This window comes from Electrona antarctica (assembly GCF_951216825.1).
Source record: "Electrona antarctica genome assembly, chromosome: 4".
NCBI classification, from domain to species: domain Eukaryota; kingdom Metazoa; phylum Chordata; class Actinopteri; order Myctophiformes; family Myctophidae; genus Electrona; species Electrona antarctica.
The window spans coordinates 38,912,826-38,935,597 of record NC_136809.1 but is presented as its reverse complement, the minus strand read 5'-3'; the positions used below and the strand labels follow the sequence as shown (position 1 = coordinate 38,935,597).

The 22,772-nt window shown below is 46.8% G+C and overlaps 1 protein-coding gene across 1 annotated transcript in view; it reads right to left on the bottom strand.

Moving 5' to 3' along the window:
• radil (Ras association and DIL domains) overlaps positions 1–22,772 on the bottom strand; it is a gene marked incomplete at its 3' end in the record, with an annotated part of 53,363 nt that overhangs the window by 6,163 nt on the left and 24,428 nt on the right. The window contains exons 14-17 of the mRNA XM_079499199.1: positions 19,320–19,492; positions 15,960–16,110; positions 4,422–4,654; positions 1,935–2,331 (exon numbers count right to left, since the gene is read on the bottom strand). Of these exons, the coding sequence (XP_079355325.1) occupies positions 1,935–2,331; positions 4,422–4,654; positions 15,960–16,110; positions 19,320–19,492 (954 nt within the window). The remainder of the gene's footprint in view (positions 1–1,934; positions 2,332–4,421; positions 4,655–15,959; positions 16,111–19,319; positions 19,493–22,772) is intronic.

The following is a 22,772-nucleotide window of genomic DNA, read 5'->3' as shown; positions in this document are numbered from 1 at the left end:
CTGTCTCTCCAGTGTGTTTAGTCACAGGGGTCTCCCTGTCTCTCCAGTGTGTGTTTAGTCACAGGGGTCTCCCTGTCTCTCCAGTGTGTGTTTAGTCACAGGGGTCTCCCTGTCTCTCCAGTGTGTTTAGTCACAGGGGTCTCCCTGTCTCTCCAGCTAAATAAAAAAATGCATTTTCGGGTACTGTAGGTGACAACATTTCAGCCAATCAGGAGAAAGTACAAATGTATCAGTTCATTTTCATAGAATTCCAGCTATCACTTGTTTAATGTTTATTAAACACGTGAGTTCTCTATCCTGATTGGATAAAATTGGTAAACTGACCTTAAAATGCATTTTCTTAAATAGAGAGCTGGGGAGAGATGTAGATTCCTGTTACTGAACAAACACTCTATAGCGATGAGTACCATCAGAATATATATAGATACTTAACACTTATTTTAACGAAAGAAAATCACTTACCCTATCATTAATTAATGAATTAATGAATTAATTCATTCATTCATTAATTGGTTTAAAAAAGATGAAATATGGAGATACAAGGTTTGTGCCCGACAGCGATATGGTGAATGAATCATGAGGACATGAGGAGATCTACAGACAAGACAGAACCCACACAAACATGCACGTTTCATGTTAACCACATCATACCATAACACTTATACCAGAACACAACACATTTTTAGAACACATGACAATATCGTCTCTGTCGGGTGGAAACCTAAATTTGTCTTAACTTTTTTCACGATTCAAATTCCGAAACAGTTTCTACAGAGCTTGTAGAAACAGTTTCTACAGAGCTTGTAGATCGGCTAATGTTGTGCTACTTGTGTGTGACACTGTAGTATGACAAAGGAGGGCATTCATTTATGAAAAAGAAAAGAAAACAAAGGAAAATGTAAATTGTGGTTTCCAGGCTGAATATAAACACCCAGTGAAGACAAAGTATGGGGTGGGTGGTATAATAGTGCACAGCATAGTGCAGTTAAGTATGCTTAACCAATCTGGAAAATACTGACGAATGGATTCAAAGTAGAACGGTAGACACACCAAGACTATTTCTATGTGCCTACGTCGTGCTGTTATCCAGAGTAACACCATCAAAGATAACAAATAAGTAGTTAAGAGTTCCATTTTCTGGAGTGTTCTTCCCTTTCAGGTCCCAGTCTAACCAGCAGATGTCACACTCACTACATCTCTACGCACATACTGTTCACACCCGGCCTACAACACTGTGAGAAACCCGTGTATCTATAACAGCCCTTGTATCTCTCTTGCGGCGTTCACACCGGCAGATACAACATATACAAAGATACAAGCTACGCAGCGTATCTGTCGCTTTGTAGCATTGTATCTGAAATTGAAGCCAGTTCAACTTTATTTGTAGCTTTGTAGCTGTTATAGCTTTTGTAGTTAGGTGTCGCTTTGTATGTTCATGTGCTTCCATTTAAAATGAATGGTAAACTGTAGCTTTGTATCTGCCAGTGGGAACGCATCATTATACAGTATCCTATTTTACCCCCCCCCCCCCCCTCCCACTACAATGAGTTTGTAGATTTGTCAATTTGAACTCTTTACACATTTTGAACAAATTCCACAATTTCTACATGCCAGAGTGATTAAATAAAATATAAATATTTAACCAGTGAATTACACAACTGACTAAAGCGACACTATAACAAGCCCAAACTCGCATATCGTCTCTGTTGGGCGTAAACGTCATATTTCCAAAACTGTTACTTTTCAGGATTCAAATTCAAAAACAGATGTGCAGCTTCGTGCCGTGTTTCCAGCGAGTAGATCTGCTACTTGTGATGCTTGTTGTGTGACGTGTGTATTAGTACGATCAGGTAGGGCATTAATCATGGATTATTAAAATATGGAGATGAAGAGCTTTGTGTCCGACAGCGGTTGGAGGATATAATAAGTCTCACCTTCCAGGCCGTTGCTGATCAGCCCGTTGGTCTTCTTGCACTCCGCCATCGTCCTGCCGCCGGCGCAGCCGTTCATCTGCGGGGCGTGGCCTAAGAGGCCGCTGGCGGGCCCTGAACCCCCCCCCTCGGGGTACAGCGGGGTGTGGGGGGGCGTCAGGAGGCAGGAGGAGGAGGAGGAGGGGTCGGCGGCCTGCTGCTGCTGCCGGGGTGCTGTGTGGTGCTGGTGGACCAGGGTCCCGTTCCTCCTGAGGCTGCTGCAGTGCGTCTGTCCAGACGGAGGTCTGTCCCTCCCTCTGTCGTCCCCCCCACCGCTCTCAGGGACCACCGCTTCGTCCCCATGCTGGTCCCCTCCGCCCCCGGAGCGAGGGCTGCTGTGACTGGGGGGTAGTAGCTCCCGCTGGGGTGGGGTGGATGGATGGATGGGTGGATGGGTGGGTGGATGGGTGGGTGGATGGGTGGATGGGTGGGTGGATGGATGGTTGGGTGGGTGGGTGGGTGGGTGGATGGGTGGATGGGTGGATGGGTGGGTGGGTGGGTGGATGGATGGTTGGGTGGGTGGATGGGTGGAAGGGTGGGTGGATGGATGGTTGGGTGGGTGGGTGGGTGGGTGGATGGGTGGATGGGTGGATGGGTGGATGGATGGGTGGTTGGGTGGGTGGGTGGATGGGTGGAAGGGTGGATGGATGGTTGGGTGGGTGGGTGGGTGGATGGGTGGGTGGATGGGTGGATGGGTGGGTGGATGGATGGTTGGGTGGGTGGGTGGGTGGGTGGATGGGTGGATGGGTGGTTGGGTGGGTGGGTGGGTGGATGGATGGTTGGGTGGGTGGGTGGATGGGTGGATGGGTGGATGGATGGTTGGGTGGGTGGGTGGATGGGTGGATGGGTGGGTGGATGGATGGTTGGGTGGGTGGGTGGATGGATGGTTGGGTGGATGGTTGGATGGATGGTAGGGTAGAGTGGGACCAGATACGACCACAACAAGTCAATCAAAATGCTTCAAAGGTGAAACAAGGTGAAGTAAAGGGACATAACGTTGCACAGTAACAACAGTACGTTCTAGTGGATCTCTAAAATAATCTGTATATGTTGCGCTTCAAGCTTGTAGATCTGCTACTTTTGATGCTTTTGTGTGAAGCTGTAGTATGAACAAGTAGGGCGTTAATTTATGAAAAAGTACAAAAAGTTAAAATATGGAGATAAGAGGTTTCTGCCCGACAACAATGATATACTGACAGCACCCGTGCATCTATGTGTGTGTGTGTGTGTGTGTGTGTGTGTGTGTGTGTGTGTGTGTGTGTGTGTGTGTGTGTGTGTGAGTGTGTGTGTGTGTGTGTGTGTGTGTGTGTGTGTAGGTGTGTGTGTGTGTGTGTGTGTGTGTATGAAGGTGCCGTAACACCAGGGATTACACTCCAGTCGTCCGTTCCCACTAATTAGCCAGCCTAAAGACTAATCAGATTAAACATGATTTAACCATGTCTAGGTTTCTAGGTGTGTGTGTGTGTGTGTGTGTGTGTGTGTGTGTGTGTGTGTGCGCGCACACGTGCACACGCGTGCTACAGTTATTTTATCTGTGGGATTAGGAGGAACTGCACAAGGACCACAGCTGCTGGGGCACATGACCTAGATTACGTCTAGGTGTGTTTTTATGTGTGTGTATGTAGCACGCGCGCGTGTGTGTGTGCAGTGGTGGAACGGAACTAAGTACATTTACTCAAGTACTGTACTTAAGTACAGACATTGCCCTCAGTACCCTCATACCTGTCTAACTACTACTACTGTGTGAGTGAGTGACACCCGCAGCCACAACAGAGGAAGCCACCATGATCTGACTGGTACCACCCAACTTTAGAACACACATGGGAAAGTTCTCTCTCTGCCACCAAAATGTGGAACGCTCTGACAGCAACCATTAAAGCAGGGCTTCTGGGGGCCAAAGCATCCCCGGGGGTCCCCGGGGGTGGCGAGACGTGGTCAGAGCATCCCCGGGGGTCCCTGGGGGTCCCTGGGGGTGGCGAGACGTGGTCAAAGCATCCCCGGGGTCCCTGGGGGTCCCTGGGGGTGGCGAGACGTGGTCAAAGCATCCCCAGGGGTCCCTGGGGGTCCCTCAGCCCAGCCCAAAACGTTGAGAACCCCTGCCTTAAAGGATGTGGAACACTGGTTTCTCTCTAAATTGGCCTGAAAAAGGGGAGGTACATTTGTTGACATGTATTATCGTGTTCATTTTGTATGCTATGTTTATTAATCGAATACACAGGACCACAATGGAAACAAGTCCCCGGGACATGTTTGTGTTGTCCTTTAATGTCTCAGTGTACCACGTGGAGTTTACATTTCTGACTAATAAAGCATTCAATCAATCAAAAAATGCTTCTTCCACCACCGCACATATATGCGCACGCGTGTGTGTGTGTGTGTGTGTATGTGCGTGCATGCTCGCGTGTTCCTCGATGTCTTTGCGTGTCACAGCATAGGACGGCTGACCTGCACGACGTCCGGCTGCCAGTCGCCGGCCGTGTTGGTCCCGTTGGAGTGCGTGTGCACGGGCACGGCGGCGTGCTGCTGCGTGTGCGTCTTGGCGCGCAGCCCCCAGAGGTAGTGGCGCACGTAGAGCAGCTGCCTGTAGATGCTGTCCTCCACACACTCGCTGTCCACGTCCACCCGGAAACCCCCGCTGGGCAGCACGATGGGGGGGTGGTTCTCAAAGCTCTCCAGCAGGTCCACTAGACACACACACGCATGCATGCACGCACACACGCACGCCACACACACAGGACGGCAATTGCATCAATGTCATTTTTACGATCTTTTTGCTGAGCGGTGGCACACCGTCTCCATAGAAGGGCTTTGTGTGTCCCTATGTATGTCCATATGTATGTCCATATGTATTTGGTTAAAATGGGTAAGGTTTTAAAAAGGCAAAAGCATGCTCTGTTGCACTGGCCTAAAAGTGGGTCCTCTAAAACTGCTTCAACTTCTATGTATGTCCATATGTATGTCCATATGTATGTATGTATGTATGTATGTATGTATGTATGTATGTATGTATGTATGTATGTATGTATGTATGTATGTATGTATGTATGTATGTATGTATGTATGTATGTATGTCTTCATGTCTGAGTGCGGACAGCTGCAATACAATACCACCAAGTGGCGATGTTGAGCTTCACACTATGAACTAGAACTATTACAATAGTGCATGTTAGGTTATAGGTGCATGAGTTTTGTGTATATATGTATTTTTGAGTGGTGCAAACCACTCCAACAACCAGCTTTGTTTGTATCCGTGTTTGTGTGTACCTGTACGTGGGGCCCAAAAGAATGAGCATGGTTACTATGGTCACTGACATTACGTCAGACCACAGCTGATCAGGCTATATAAGACCTTGCACCACTCAGTTCACACGGGTGTGATTTTTTTAATTCATTCTAGTAAGTCAACAACTGTGCTTGATTCCAAAGCCATCGCTCACTTTACATTATGGTGTGATTTTTAACCGTAAGCCTGAGTATAAGCCAAAATGCCCCTCACAATAGAGCACCGATAATACACGCACGCATGTTGCATGTGTGATACTCTCACAAAGTGTGAAATAGCTTTTATTTTCTTTGCAAATGTAAATGCATTTTGGTTAAAAGTATTGTCTAGTACGTTTATTATTTTTATTATTCAAATGGTCACAAACCAAAAGATATCAGTAGTATATTACTGCAGTTCACTAGATTGAGGAGCGGAACCTTTCTGTCGCGGTAGTTGTTTCCTGACGCTCCTTCTTAAGGTTAGGGTACTGCCCCCTTTCCCCTCAGAGGAAAAATGGAAGCAAAAGAGAACAGTTCTGTCTTCTCATTTCTGTGACTGTTCACACTGTTTTTCAGGTTAGTACAACGTGAAAACAATATTAACTTATCCCTTAAGGTTCGAGTGCTTATGTGGAGATACTGTGAGACTTTTGAGGAAGAATTTGAGTGCTTTAGAGTGAGTTTAAAGACGGTGAAAACTCCGCGGTTTTGGAGGGCTGTTGTAGCATGCTGTTGCATAATGGCGTCGCCTTGTTACAGAACCACTGAAGATGGCGTCTGCCTCGTGTACTGAACACAGAAAGATGTTTGTTTATAATTATCCACGACATTATTAAGGCTGGTTACCTGATTACTTGACAGATATATTTATTGGGTTTATTGCAAAAGTGCATTTATAGAAGTTATTGTGATTGGAGTGTATTTGAATATGCTCACTTTTCTTATATATTCCCTTTATGTGATGATGTCAGTACGTTTTGCAAAAAGAACAGTTTATTACTAAGAGTATAGCTGAAAGCTAAAGAATGGTTGTGATTATTTAGTAGTATTTTGGCACAATTGCACAGCCAACCCTTTTGCACCATATAATGGCAGCTAAAATGGAACCAGTACCAATACTGAAGAGATGCACTTGGATGTATTTATGTGATAACTTTGAGGTTTATTGAGAATGTTTAAGCCAAAGAGTTATACTGAATGTGAAGATGGAAATATGTTAATGTACTTTATTTTGGGACAACAGAACAGACACGCAACAACATTACATACTCACCTGTTTAACACATTTAAGGACAAATGCACATTCATTCACCTACACAGAGACATGCCATACCTACCTGGAACACACACACGCAACCTGGAAAAAGAACAATAAATGTACACACACATATTCCATACTCACCTTGAACCTAGCATAGGATTTTGGAAAGAGACATTGCAGTATTGGGAAATGTTTTATTGATTGTTATAATTGATTCATTGTATTGTGAATAAACGGAGAGGAAAAATGGAAGCAAAAGAGAACAGTTCTGTCTTCTCATTTCTGTGACTGTTCACACTGTTTTTCAGACCAATATTCATCAATACTGTAAATGTGGTACCCGGCCTGGCTTGGGACCCGTTACAAATTGTGGGGGCTCGTCCGGGATCAGCGCCACTACCTACTGGTTGGAATGCTGATTCAGTGATACCAGAACCACGAGACCGAGGTGACGAGACGTGACTGCAGGCCAGGAGTCAGCCAGTGGGTGTCCGTAGGCGGAGATAAGAGAAGAGATCTCGCCAGGGAGCCGCACTGCTGAAGTGGAAAGGCAACGCACGTCAGTCACCAAGGAGCAACGCTGCTGGTCCACCACACCAGCATTCACCACAACGAGATATCGCCCTACCATCAGAACCACACACCATGTCCCAGCAACGGAGAGAGGTGGTGTGGAGCATCAAGAGGAAGCTGTTTAAGCTCTCGAGTGCCAACATCTATGAGGTTGCAAGAGATATTGCATCTGACAGCAAGGACATCGATCAGCTGAGCCCGGTCGATGAGGAAGTATGCATGGACTACATCATCGCCTACATGCAGTCTGAAGACCTCCTAGGAAGCGAGGATGAAGGTTTGAGCACACTGATGATGCTGAACGACGTGATATTCAAGATAATAGAAGCAGAGTCGCCAGTTGACGTCACGTCACACGTGGTACCCAGTACCAGTTCAACCCCTTCCCTTTCAGACCACACATCACTGCCACCCAACCCCCAGACCAACCTGGTTATTCCACCCAATCCCCCTGACAATAAAGCCCCACCTGACAACACATCACCGCCACCTAACCCCCAGATCAACAGCACCATAATGCAACCCCATTCTCATTCCAACCCCCCTGACAATCCAACTACCCAGCAAGGAGAGGAACTGAGAAAGATGTATGAAGAACTGGGTAAGAAACTGAAACAATTCGAAGCTGCCTCCCCCGCCTCAACACACAACCACCAAGGTGGAACAGTGTCATTCCCCCCTCCACAGAGCACACCAGAGAGAATGGTCCCCCTAAAAGACCTCCCCTACCTCCAGCGAAGAGAGTTCAAGGTACATGGAGGCCAAGTTGGAGACCAGAGCTCGGAGATCAGCTACAATAGCATCAGCAAACAGATGGATGAAGGAGTCAAAGATGGCTTTGCAGATGCCGAAGTGGTCCGGGGAGTGCTGAGAATCATCAAACCAGGTACATTCAAGGACATGCTATCGAACAAGGATGAGTTGGCTGTCCCTGAACTCAAGGTCTTCCTCAGATCCCATCTTGGGGAAAAGGCAACTACGGAGATGTTTCAGGAGTTGATGTGTGCCCGGCAAGCAGACCAAGAGTCACCGCAGCAGTTTCTGTATCGCATGATTGGACTGAAACAGAAACTCCTTTTCCAGTCAAAACAGGCCGACACAGACATCTCCTATGATCCAAGAACCATTCAAGAGGTATTTCTCAACACAATCTATCAGGGCCTGGGAGTAAAACATGCCGACCTTCGACAGAGACTGAGACCTCTCGTCTCGAACAACCAAGTCACTGACGAGGAAATCCTCGGCCAAATGACTAAAATGATCAGCGACGAGAATGAACATCAGCGCAGACTCGGCCATCTTCCCCGCCAGAAGAACACACAGGCTCACAGTGCCAAGGTGGAGACAGGAGATGGACAGACCGATGACAAGCAAAGACACTCCACTACCGACGACAAGAACCTCCAGACCATCCAACAGCTCAGTGCACAAGTGGAGACCCTGACGCAAATGGTGGCCTCTCTAATGGATGCTCAGGTGAGCAACACCCAGATGGCCCACCCATTGCCCCAAACCCAGACACACCACCCCTTCCAGTCATCCCCCAATCACAACCCCCAGTCCTCCTTCCAGGCGAGGGGAAGGACGGCTCGTTGTCAAAAGTGTACAGAACAGAACCTGCAGGAGTGCAACCACTGCTTTAAGTGTGGAGAGCCAGGACACCGGGCACTGGGATGCTTGAAGCGAACCAGGTTTCAGGGAAACGAGACCCGGTCTCTGCCAAGGGACGGTCAGAGGCCGGTGCACAGCTCCAGTCCCAGTCAGTAAACCCCATCCCCAACAAGTCATCAAAACGGCCCAAGGACCCCAAACCCCAGCCACACCCCCTTACCTGCCAGAGTGCCACTGAATGCCAAGCACCCCTGATTGGAAAGAAGAGCCAGCTGAAATGCTCGATTAATGGGAACCCAGCGACAGTCCTCTTCGACACTGGCTCACAGGTGAGCATCGTTGACCGAGCGTGGGCTGAAGCTCACATACCCAGTTATACAGTGAGATCGCTACAGGAGCTCCTTGAGACGGACCTGAAAGTCTACGCAGCAAACGGCCAAACCATCCCCTATGACGGGTGGGTGGAGCTCACTGTCAACCTTGCAGGAAACGACGACCCGAATCTCATTGTCCAAGCCCCCTTTCTAGTCAGCAAGTGCCCCCTACCCCAGCCTTTGTTAGGAGCCAATGTACTTGAACAGGTCATCAAGAGACAAGAGTCATCTGGTGCTGCTCTCGTCGCACTAGTCAGCCTCCTACGCAGAGCCTTCGGAATGGAGGAAGAGGAAGTGATGGCCATGGTCAATTTCATCCAGGTCCCGCAGAAGACATTCTGTGACCCAGCCACAGTAAGAGTGGGCAGAGACAATGTTGTTATTCCAGCAGGAAGTGCAGTACATGTGTGGTGCCGGATCCCCCCTAACTTCGACACCACTGACCCCCTTGTCCTGTATGAGCCTGCAGAAGAGAACCCTGTTTTAGGACAGCTGAGTGTGGGAGAAGGCCTCCTGGAAATCAACCACACACGGCGGCCTTATGTTAGAGTGCCCATCTCTAACCACTCAAAGCATGATGTCACCCTGCCAAAGAGAACTCCCCTAGGTGTCATCCAACATGTGACCAAAGTCATTGAGACCGATGCAGCAGAGCCACAGATGGAAGTCACAGCAGAGGTTAACGTCGCTTCTCCCAGTGCAACCCCCATCGAACCCTGGCTGCCGGCTGTCGACATCAGTCACCTGAGCCCTGAACAACAGTTGGCAGTGGAGAGAGTGCTGCGTGAGGAGTCTGGAGCCTTTGCACGGGACGGTGGTGACATCGGTTGCATTCCCTCACTACAGATGGAGATCAGACTCAAGGACGACATTCCAGTGCAAAAGGCCTACGCATCGATCCCGAAACCACTCTACAAAGAAGTGAAGGAATATGTTCAGGACCTGATAGTGAGAGGATGGATCGTCAAGTCCCAATCCCCCTATGCAGCCCCTGTCATATGTGTGAGAAAGAAGGATGGGTCGTTGCGCCTGTGTATCGACTACCGGCTTCTAAACAACAAGACAGTGCCAGACCGTCACCCCCTCCCCCGGATCCAGGATCTCACTGACTCACTGGGAGGCTATGGCTGGTTTTCGATACTCGATCAGGGCAAGGCCTATCACCAAGGCTTTATGGCCGAAGGATCAAGGTACATGACGGCATTCACGACCCCCTGGGGACTTTACGAGTGGGTCAGAATACCTTTTGGCTTATCCAACGCCCCAGCAGCATTTCAAAGGAGCATGGAGGAGATGCTCGACACACTCCGGGATGAATGCTGCATTCCCTACCTAGATGACGTCTTATGTTTCAGTAAGTCCTTTGACGAACATGTGCAAGTGCTGCGTAAAGTCCTCCAAGCCCTCCAGCGCCATGGCGTGAAGCTGAAGTCGGAAAAGTGCGAGCTGTTTCGTAAAGAGGTCCGCTATGTTGGCCGGTTGGTGTCTGCAGAAGGGGTTAGAGTGGATCCCAAGGACCTGGAGGCAGTGAGAGTACTGAAACACAGAGCGCCAAAGACAGTCGGAGATGTCAGACGAGTACTCGGCTTCCTGAGCTACTACAGAAGCTACGTACAAAACTTCTCACGGATAGCCCAGCCCCTGTATGACCTGCTCAAGGTACAGCCTGACACCCCCCACTTTAAACCCTCACGAGCCAAGACTAAATCCCCCCAACAGTCCTCTCGCACCCCAATCGAGTGGAAGGAGAAACACCAGCAGATTCTGGAACGTCTGATCGACATGCTGATGGAACCCCCAGTGCTGGCGTACCCTGACTTCAATCAACCGTTCACACTCCACACAGATGCGTCTCAAAAAGGTCTGGGAGCAGTCCTTTACCAACACCAGGATGGAAAACTGAGGGTGATTGCTTACGGGTCACGCACATTGACACCAGCGGAACAGAACTACCACCTGCACAGCGGTAAGCTTGAATTCCTGGCGTTAAAGTGGGCGGTATGTGACAAATTCAGAGACTATTTATTCTATGCCCCTCACTTCACTGTCTTCACGGACAATAATCCGCTCACATATGTCCTAAGTACTGCCAAGCTCAACGCAGTAGGCCATCGGTGGGTGGGAGAGCTCGCTGATTTCAGTTTCGACATCAGATACCGGCCAGGCAAAAGTAACATCGACGCCGACACCCTTTCCCGTTGTCCCCTTGACATCAATTCCCTCATGACAGAGTGCTCTGAGGAGCTTACGGACGAGGCTGTGTGTACTGTATGGGAAGGAACCCGAAGAGCCCAACAGGGAGACATTGCCTGGGTCGCAGCCCTCAACCTCTCATCCCAAACCCAACCCCATAAGGAGCCACTACAGGCGATTAGCCATGATGAAATGGTGAAAGAACAGAGAGCAGACCCAGCAATTGGAAAAGTGATGGCATTAAAGGAGAACAACACACCACCGGCAGAGTGTAACAAAGGGAACTGTGACACCGACACCATGAGGCTCTTGAGAGAGTGGAGCAAGCTGCACATAGAGGATGGATTGCTGTACAGGAAAACCATAGGTCGGAGACAACTGGTTTTGCCTGCCACCTACAGGCCACTAGCTCTCACCTACCTGCATAACAACATGGGCCATGTCGGTGTGGAGAAAGTCCTGACTCTAGCAAGAGAGCGCTTCTACTGGCCTTTCATGAAGAGAGAGATTGAAGAATACATCACCAGAAAGTGCCCTTGTCTGAAACAGAAGAAGCCAGCCGTGCATGAAAGAGCGCCAATGGGCAGTATTACATCAAACTCTCCCCTTGAACTGGTGTGTATCGACTTCCTTCACCTGGAACCCTCCCGTGGTGGCTGTGAGTACATTCTTGTAGTAATCGATCACTTTACCAGGTTTGCGCAAGCCTACCCCACCCGTAACAAAGCTGGCAAGACCGCGGCCGACAAGCTGTTCAATGACTTCATCCCCAGATTTGGATATCCGTCTCGGCTCCACCATGATCAGGGCCGTGAGTTCGAGAACGAGTTGTTCAAGTCACTGAGACAGTTAGCCGGCGTTGGCCACTCCAGAACCTCCCCCTATCACCCCCAGGGTAACCCTGTTGAGAGACTAAACCGCACGCTGTTACAGATGCTCAGGACCCTGGGAGAGAAGGAAAAAGCGAACTGGAAGGATCACCTGCCACAAGTGGTCCACGCATATAATTGCACAAAGCACGAATCCACAGGCTTCTCACCTTACTACTTATTATATGGTCATCATCCACGTCTCCCTGTCGACCTTCTCTTTGGTCTCTTAGCAGATGAAGAAGATGGGACCCACAGAGGATACGCTGAAAAGTGGGCAGGAAAAATGACAGAGGCTTATCGCATCGCCAATGCAAACAGTCAGCAGTCCAGCGCTAAAGGAAAGAAGTACTATGACAAGAGGAGCAGAGGTGTGACTCTCCAGCCTGGAGACAGAGTCCTCGTGCGTAACCTCAGTGAGAGAGGTGGTCCTGGTAAGCTAAGACCCTACTGGGAGCATACCATCTACATCGTGAAAGAGCAGGTTGGAGATAATCCTGTTTACAAAGTGACCCCTGAAACAGGAAGCCGCCCCACTCGCACTCTGCATAGGAACCTGCTGTTACAAGTGAATGACCTGCCGATAGAGCCACCAGTCGCCAGTCCAGTCGCCAAAGCACGTGAGTCACCCAAGAGAACTAAGAGACACTCAGAACCCCCAGAACAGACACGGAGTCCAGACACGAGTGACTCTGAAGAAGAGGATGGAGTGTATCGTTACTGGCTGCGGGTACCTGTGGAGAATCCCAGAACCGACCGTAACTTACCGGAGCAACATGTAACCCAGGAGCCACAGAGAAATCAGGAACAGAATGGAATCCACCGAGAAGAGAGAGTTCTTGATGAACCTGAACAGGAGAGAGAAAGTGTCACAGAAGAGGAACAGGAAGTACACAGTGACACTGAACGGGACATGGATCAGCCTCAGCTCAACGACCAAGAGATACCTGAAGTAGTCAACATGGAGGAAGACATTCCAGAGCCTCAGCCTGAACATCAACCCCCTCTGAGACACTCCACCAGGGTGAGACGGCCTGGCTACATGTTCACATACCCCTCCCTTGGCCAACCAGCCTACCAGCCCCGTCCCACTGTGAATGCAGTTGGAATCCAGCCGATGCAGTGGCCCCAGCTGTGTTATCCCTATCCCTTTCCCTTTCAGCCCCCGATGGCCCCATCCATCACTCACTACCCATTCCCACCCACTACATATCCAATTCATTGTTTCTGAACTGAACTGAGACACACCACAGACTGTACGCAATACTTTCCACGCACGCACGCATACTCATACACCGCCCGAAAGTGCCATGGACTACACGCAGTAGAGACATTCGGTACCTGCCTTGGGAATACTTTTCTTATTTTTCTTATGCACTGTTCAGAGTTGTTTACATATCGAGGTCAAGTGTCAGGAGCCACTTCTGTTTGTCGGGGAGTGTGTGATACTCTCACAAAGTGTGAAATAGCTTTTATTTTCTTTGCAAATGTAAATGCATTTTGGTTAAAAGTATTGTCTAGTACGTTTATTATTTTTATTATTCAAATGGTCACAAACCAAAAGATATCAGTAGTATATTACTGCAGTTCACTAGATTGAGGAGCGGAACCTTTCTGTCGCGGTAGTTGTTTCCTGACGCTCCTTCTTAAGGTTAGGGTACTGCCCCCTTTCCCCTCAGAGGAAAAATGGAAGCAAAAGAGAACAGTTCTGTCTTCTCATTTCTGTGACTGTTCACACTGTTTTTCAGGTTAGTACAACGTGAAAACAATATTAACTTATCCCTTAAGGTTCGAGTGCTTATGTGGAGATACTGTGAGACTTTTGAGGAAGAATTTGAGTGCTTTAGAGTGAGTTTAAAGACGGTGAAAACTCCGCGGTTTTGGAGGGCTGTTGTAGCATGCTGTTGCATAATGGCGTCGCCTTGTTACAGAACCACTGAAGATGGCGTCTGCCTCGTGTACTGAACACAGAAAGATGTTTGTTTATAATTATCCACGACATTATTAAGGCTGGTTACCTGATTACTTGACAGATATATTTATTGGGTTTATTGCAAAAGTGCATTTATAGAAGTTATTGTGATTGGAGTGTATTTGAATATGCTCACTTTTCTTATATATTCCCTTTATGTGATGATGTCAGTACGTTTTGCAAAAAGAACAGTTTATTACTAAGAGTATAGCTGAAAGCTAAAGAATGGTTGTGATTATTTAGTAGTATTTTGGCACAATTGCACAGCCAACCCTTTTGCACCATATAATGGCAGCTAAAATGGAACCAGTACCAATACTGAAGAGATGCACTTGGATGTATTTATGTGATAACTTTGAGGTTTATTGAGAATGTTTAAGCCAAAGAGTTATACTGAATGTGAAGATGGAAATATGTTAATGTACTTTATTTTGGGACAACAGAACAGACACGCAACAACATTACATACTCACCTGTTTAACACATTTAAGGACAAATGCACATTCATTCACCTACACAGAGACATGCCATACCTACCTGGAACACACACACGCAACCTGGAAAAAGAACAATAAATGTACACACACATATTCCATACTCACCTTGAACCTAGCATAGGATTTTGGAAAGAGACATTGCAGTATTGGGAAATGTTTTATTGATTGTTATAATTGATTCATTGTATTGTGAATAAACGGAGAGGAAAAATGGAAGCAAAAGAGAACAGTTCTGTCTTCTCATTTCTGTGACTGTTCACACTGTTTTTCAGACCAATATTCATCAATACTGTAAATGTGGTACCCGGCCTGGCTTGGGACCCGTTACACATGCACACCCACACACCGACACACACACACACCGACACACACACCGACACCCACACCGACACCGACACACACACACACACCGACACACACACACACACACACACACACACACACACACACACACACACACACACACACACACACACACACACACACACTCCTGAATATTCAGAGTAGGGTTGTCCTTGCCTCATCATCTCTCAGGTATCCCCAGTTGTCTCTAAGGTGCTTCATTATTAATACCAGTCTTTAAAAATGATGTGTGTTTTCCTCCGCACAAAAGTAAAGCTTCTCCAGCATGAAAGTGTAAACATGTAAACATGGTGGCAATCAAGTTACAAATAAATAACACATCTTGATGTACGTGCACTGCTTCGCTAAAAGGTCCCGTGGGGAGACTTTAATAAAGCTACCATGGTGTGATTATTGCTAATTCATGTTTTTTATTCGAAAAATATATATAATCCCACTAGACTCGAGTGGTTCCCAAACGTTTTAGCTCAAGATCCTAAAAGACAAATTAGACTTTGCCTGGGACCCAAAACTAGTGAAAATATCAGTTCTACAAGCTCACAGCGTAACATAAAAACATGCAGTAATCCTGGTCTCTAAACTACCTCCCCCTGGCCAGCCTGGGGTGCCTGATGGAGGAGAAAGGAACTAGTCGGAATAACGTGTTCCTTCCATGCGCTACGTCCGGCCGGGGAAATTCCCCCCTGTCAGGTGAAAAGAAGCAGCTTGGACTGCATAGAAGGAAGCATGAGGTCAGTTCGCTGCCGCCCCAGGTTGGCAGAGGAAGTGTAGCACCCAGGATTACATTAAATAATTGACACTGGGTGAAAAAATGGGTTGCAAAATTGTGGGATAAAAATTATTAAAAAAAACAAAAAGATGGATGACCCACTGTGGCTACTTTTGTTTTTGCCACCAATTTGTCTGGGACATGTTTTACCAGTCGTTTCGTCAATTTGTACTGGCCCAAATACAGCGCACGCACACACACACACACACACACACGCACACACACCTTCCTTGTGGCACACACCTGTCCTGTATATATAGGCTTCGTCCTCGCTGCTGGGCTGCCAAATGGGGACAGGGCCTGTCTCTGCAGTGAGCTGGTACTGGCTGAGCAGCCTGTGGAGCTGCACGGGCTTCAGACTGGGATGTTCACTGGACAGCACCCTCCAACTCAGCTGTATGGGCGCACGCATGGACACACGCACAGAAGCACACACACACACACACACACACACACACACAGAAAGAGAGAGAGAGAGAGAGAGAGAGAGAGAGAGAGAGAGAGAGGATAATCAAATGACGGATACAAAGAGTAAACGAAAAGTCCGGAGACCAGATTCTACAAAAGTGTTCTAAATCATGACAGTTTTCTGAAAAACCTACAGGTATGTTTCTATATCGGTGGTTCAGTGGTTCTCCAAAGGACCCCAAAATTATTGGGCCGTGGACCCCCATCTGAAAATAAGTTGCTCCAGGGACCCCCAGAAGCTAAGATTTGAGTTAAAAACATTTGCTGGGAAAGAATATGAATTATATTCAAAGATTTGCACACATTTTCACGTTTTTTTTTCTTTCTTCAAAATATAGCAGATCTACAAGCTCGTAGCACAGCACTCGGTGCCACGCTATGAGCTTGTATATCTGCTATTTTTCAATAGCTAAAGAATAAAATAATGGTTAAAAGTGTCTAAAAGCTAAGGTGACACAGATGCGTTCCAGGTCTTAAAGGGTTAGAGGGTTTATATAAAGGTAGGAGCGGAACTGGGAGCGAGGACTAGAGTAGCGTCTGCCTCTCCAAGCCGCTCCAGTCGGGGCCGTGCACCACATGTTTGAGCTCGCTTGGCGGTGTCTCCATCGGGGCTGTCCGAAAACCAGCGCTGACACGCTCATCCTATGGCAGCAGTCTTAGCTCCCTGGACCACCACCGCTTTAGCTAACATTGTGCTAATACTGATAGATAGCTGGCATAGTTATCCTATATTGACATTATTCGTTGTTGTCCGGAAGAAACCACCTAAATCCATTTTTGAGGTTTTGGATTAATATTTATTTTATTTATTTTCATAAATCAATGCTATTGAACACCCTTTACTGTACATCTGTGTGTTGGTTAAAAAAAATATTGAACCAAAGGAAAGTATTAAAAAGTGCATTCGATCCTCAAACTATCTGCTAAACCAGCTATCTCCACCTGCTTAACTTTTTTTTCATAAATCAGTGCTATTGAACACTATTGAACCAATGAAAAGTATTAAAAAGCGCTTTGGCAAAAACCTCCTAACTCCACTTGAGCTGGATGTTTTTCATTTCCTGAAAAATTAACATTTTGGAGTTAGGTGGTTTCTTCCAGACAGCAGAGATACCAACAGCCCGCCAACATGACCAAGGGTTTTGGTTTGTCTATTGATGAATGATGAGTCACATCAATAGACTCATCTGTCTATTGATGAGTCACAGGAGAAGATTAAGCAGCAGCTTATGTGATGGATTTCTTATCACCATGGGTTCAGGAAGGGGAGCCCTGTTCCAAAGAGCTGGGAGGGTAATCTAATAAACACGGCATGTTTCATCAGGGGGGGCTATTTAGGTCATTTAGAAATGGAATCATGTGGATTGCAGGATCCCCATGTGATTCGTCCGGGCTCCGGTCTGGATCTGACCCAGACCATTATAGAGGTGAGACCTGCCTGCTTTGACATCATCATCTATTCTCATTTCTAATTCTAGTCCATACCCGTTTGGGGATATGATATGAGTGCATTGTGAGTACATTTCACCCAGGTGAAGGAGGGTCCGGGATCTGTCCTCCATCGCCTATCCTCTGTCAGTAAACTTGAGTAGGTTAAAAGATATATTAACCTATATTATACACGTTTGGACTTCAAATGTGGGCAAGGTTACAACCCCAACACATTTACCATGTGCAATGACCGTACACTATACCGCAGTTGCAAGCTCGGGCTCAGAGATCATTTGTGTCCCCACAAGAATAGGACTTCCGAAGAAACAGGCCCGATCTCAGTTCTGAACATAAAATGTGTAATAACGTGACATGATGTGATGCCTCTCGCACTATGACTGGCAGCCTATTTCATTTTCCTCTCTGTAAAAGAGGTGTTGTGTTGCTTGTATTATCAATGTATTGTATGGTCTGTCTATGCATTGTGAATTTATGTATTGTGATTTTTGTGTCCCGATGGCTGCTTGGCGCAAAATTAATTTCTGCGAGGACAAATAAAGCAGTCTGTCTGTCTGTCTGTCTGTCTGTCTGTCTGTCTGTCTAACCCAATCAGAGCTCCACTGACTTCCATTATAAAATCTAAGTTAATTATCGGTCCGGCAGTTGGTGAGATTAGACACACACACACACACACACACACACACACACACACACACACACACACACACACACACACACACACACACACACACACACACACACACACACACACACACACACACACACACACACACACACACACACACACACACACACACACACACACACACACACACACACATACAGTCTGCTAACGCCAAGTCTCCACCACCTCTCCCCCTCTCATGCAAGTAAAATAATTTTGATGAGGCAGTATAGAGGGTATGCGTGTGACATCATCATCAAACCAGGAAGTTATGCAGGAACGCCTACTGAGTGGCAAAAACTACTTTCTGGCCTTGACAGCCCATACATCCACACAGAAAAGTCTTATCTGATTGCATTAAACAACATTAAACAATGTTAAACTCACTTTGCCTGTTTCTTTGCCACTCGATGTGCCATTCACTTTAAGCATGCGCATACTCTCTATTGCATTGTACAGTATAAGGTATATAGATGGCTAGACCTCTGCAGCACTATGTCGTAAAAATACTTCTCTCTCCGTATTCATATTTATTCATATATTAATAGACCTGCAGAACTTCACTTTCTTTGTGCTTACATCAGTAACCTTGTTAGCTGTAAGTAGTGGAGTGGTAGAGTACGGTATCAGTAACTTTCAGTTAATTACTCTCCAGGTAGGACTACATGTCTGGGTGTCATCATAACCCACTTTATGACACACTTTGTTGGGGTTTATAATTATAATGATGCTGTAGACATATTTCTCAACTTTTTCTCAACAGGACCTAGCTCTATATATGCTGGTCCCAGTTTCACTGGTGGGAGGACGTACTGTAATGCAAGCAGAGGAACATGCTATTCCTCCTAGTTCTATAATCCACTGAACAGGTGGAAGGAAACACTTAAAAAGAGAAACAAGCGGCCAAGCGGTCTATGAAAACAAGCCCCCCCCCCCCCCCCCCCCCCCCCCCCCCCCAAAAAAAGAAATCCCTTTTACATCAGCTATTTGAAAATAGTGTGTGCGTGCGTGTACAGTACCTGTGTGAGCTGCTTTGGCGGCGTGGCCAGTAGACACACTGCGCTGTTGAACTTGCTGAAGAACTTGTGGGCCAGGTGACCCAGTCCCGACCTGGAGGCCCACTCCATCAGCATGCTCACACAGGCCTGGATCTGCAGCACCTTGGAGCGCTGGTACCAGCCTCTCGAGGGCCCTGCACACAAGGTGGAACAAACCCATTGAGACCTGAGACCAGATTCTACAAATGTCTTCTCTAAATCATGACAGTTTTCTGAAAGACCTATCAGTGGTTCTCATGTCAAGGACCCCAAAGATGATATGAATTTGACCACCGACCCCCATGAAAATATGTTGTTCCAACAAATATTTGAGTTAACACTTTAATTGCCCGGAACTATTTAATCCATTACATTCATGCGCCCAGTCGATTTATAAACACGGACGCCTTTTCCGGACGGACCGGCCGGAAGTTCATGATGTTGTGTAGCAGCTAACAATAGCCACAGCACTGTAGAGTCGATCGACAACAACGGGAGACAAGAATAAATCTATCGAGACTAGCGACTGGACCGCTAGAATACTATATTGAAAGATTTGCACACATTTTCACAATTTGAAAAAATAAAATAAAATCTACAAGCTACAAGCTACAAGCTCATAGCGTGGCACTTGGTGCCATGCTATCAGGTTGTATATCTGCTTTTTTCAATAGCTAAAGTATAAAATAATGGTTAATGTGGATGAACGCTAAAGTGACACAGATGCGTTCCAGGTCTTAATGGCTTACATTGGACGGAGACCTCCATCTTTTAATGTTTTCTATTGATTCCGGATGGTCGCGGACGGTCCTCGGCTACATCTGGCTAGCTCTGGAATGCTAGCACGATGTAAACATGTATACATGTACTGTATACTCCAAAATATACTTAAAGTACAAAAGTAAATATAGCCTACTCATTATGCATTAAATGTCTAAAAAGCTTTTGACAATAGCAGATCTACAATCTCACAATGTGTCGTTGAAGTGGGTAATGTACGTTTTGTAATAATAATCAAAATCTACGTGATTGATCTAAGTGATTCAAGTTTTCAAATAATTGTTGTGGAGTAAAAGCACAATATTTGCCTGTGAGATGTAGTGAGTAGAAGTAAAAGTACCGAAAATTTGAAATACTCCAGTAAAGTTAAAATACCTCAAAATTGTACTTAAGTACAGTACACGCACGCACGCACGCACGCACACACACAGACGCAGACACAAACAAACTTTCTACAGCATCATGTGTAAAGAGAAAGTTGTAAACATAAATAGAATCAGACACAACCTAATTAAGCGGCCAGACAATCCCAGACACACACACACACCCACACACACACACACACACACACACACACACACACACACACACACCACACACACACACACACCCACACACACAGTGGGGATGGTAATATGAGCAATTGATCAGGACTGGCACCAAGTGTTACTGTGTGAGTGAGCTTAAATATTTCATCACAGTAACACACTGCAGTGCAATTCTGCATGCGAGAGAGATAAAAGGAGAACAAGAGGAATGAAGTGTGTGTGTGTGTGTGTGTGTGTGTGTGTGTGTGTGTGTGTGTGTGTGTGTGTGTGTGTGTGTGTGTGTGTGTGTGTGTGTGTGTGTGTGTGTGTGTGTGTGCGCGAGCGCACGCTACAGCAATAGAGGCATGCATTTTTAATGAAGTTGATATTGAAGTCAATTCTCGGCACCTCAACAGAATGCTAATACATCTCTGCAGAGAGTGAGAGAGAGAGTGAGAGAGAAAGTGAGAGAGAAAGTGAGAGAGAGCGAGAGAGAGCGAGAGAGAGAGAGAGAGAGAGAGAGAGAGAGAGAGAGAGAGAGAGAGAGAGAGAGAGAGAGAGAGAGACAGAGACAGAGAAACAAAGTGTGTTTCTCTGCAGGCCATGCCAGTGTGAGGTGTCTGATGTCTCCCCTCCTCCTCACATCTAACACACAAACACAAGTCACATGGTGAGATAACAGTCCATGGAAACTGTCACCACTGAAAAACCTTGTATGGCCTAAAGTGTGATTTGTGAAACAGTGTGAAACGAGTCCCCCCCCCCCCCCCCCCCCCCCCCCCCCACCCCTCCGCCTGGCGCTGTTTCCTAAACAATTAACACAATATGTAAAATGATGATGTTTCAGTAATATCGTTCCTGCTGTTCTACATACTGCCAACCAGATGAGTAAATGATTCAGGCTTTAACTTTAAAATATATCCGAGACCATTAGGGTTTTTATGGAAGATGCTTCCATAAAACAGAGCCTTCATTAGTATCATTGGTAACAACTGCATGATGTCAATGTAAGGAAGTATAAGGACTACCCAATTTCAATTCCAATATGCTGCTGTGCATATAGAGCCCAGACACTGTTGGTGGAACAGAACTCCTCCTGGCTGTCAGGTGAACAGAAGCAGCTGCTGTCTCCCTGTGTACCAGAGGATATGTTCTCTACGCCCTCAGCAGACAGAGTCACGGTGGGGTATTGGCAGCAACCGGGGACCAGAGTACACAGGAGGAATTGGAAACAAACAAAGTGGGGAGAAAACGGGGGTGGGCGGGATCTCTGTCGCTACAATAGCAACTCCTACAGGTTGGTCGAGGCAGGTGCCTGTTGAACAGGGAGTGAGACGCGTAGCGTGATCCTCCACCGCACGGAAAGAAGCAGTTGGCGAGACATGTGGCTGTATGTGTATACCCTCCCCAAGACCATCCAGTAGAGGGCAGCAGTGAGACCATCCAGTAGAGGGCAGCAGTGAGACCATCCAGTAGAGGGCAGCAGTGAGACCATCCAGTAGAGGGCAGCAGTGAGACCATCCAGTAGAGGGCAGTAGTGAGACCACAGCAGTGAGACCATCCAGTAGAGGGCAGCAGTGAGACCACAGCAGTGAGACCATCCAGTAGAGGGCAGCAGTGAGACCATCCAGTAGAGGGCAGCAGTGAGACCATCCAGTAGAGGGCAGCAGTGAGACCATCCAGTAGAGGGCAGCAGTGAGACCATCCAGTAGAGGGCAGCAGTGACAGTATTTAGCTGCTAGGTTCCCAAAGTTTTCATTATGGCGTATAACTGACCTCTAGCCTGTTTCATTATGGAGTATAACTGACCTCTAGCCTGTTTCATTATGGAGTATAACTGACCTCTAGCCTGTTTCATTATGGAGTATAACTGACCTCTAGCCTGTTTCATTATGGAGTATAACTGACCTCTAGCCTGTTTCATTATGGAGTATAACTGACCTCTAGCCTGTTTCATTATGGAGTATAACTGACCTCTAGCCTGTTAGAAAAGCATTTTAGGTTTGTCGGGTCCATGGAATGATTATAAACAAACAAAAAAGATCTCCTTTAAAAATGAATGTCGGGTATAGTCAGATCAAGGACTGCAAGGTTTATTAACTAATAACTACTACATTTATCAATGGAA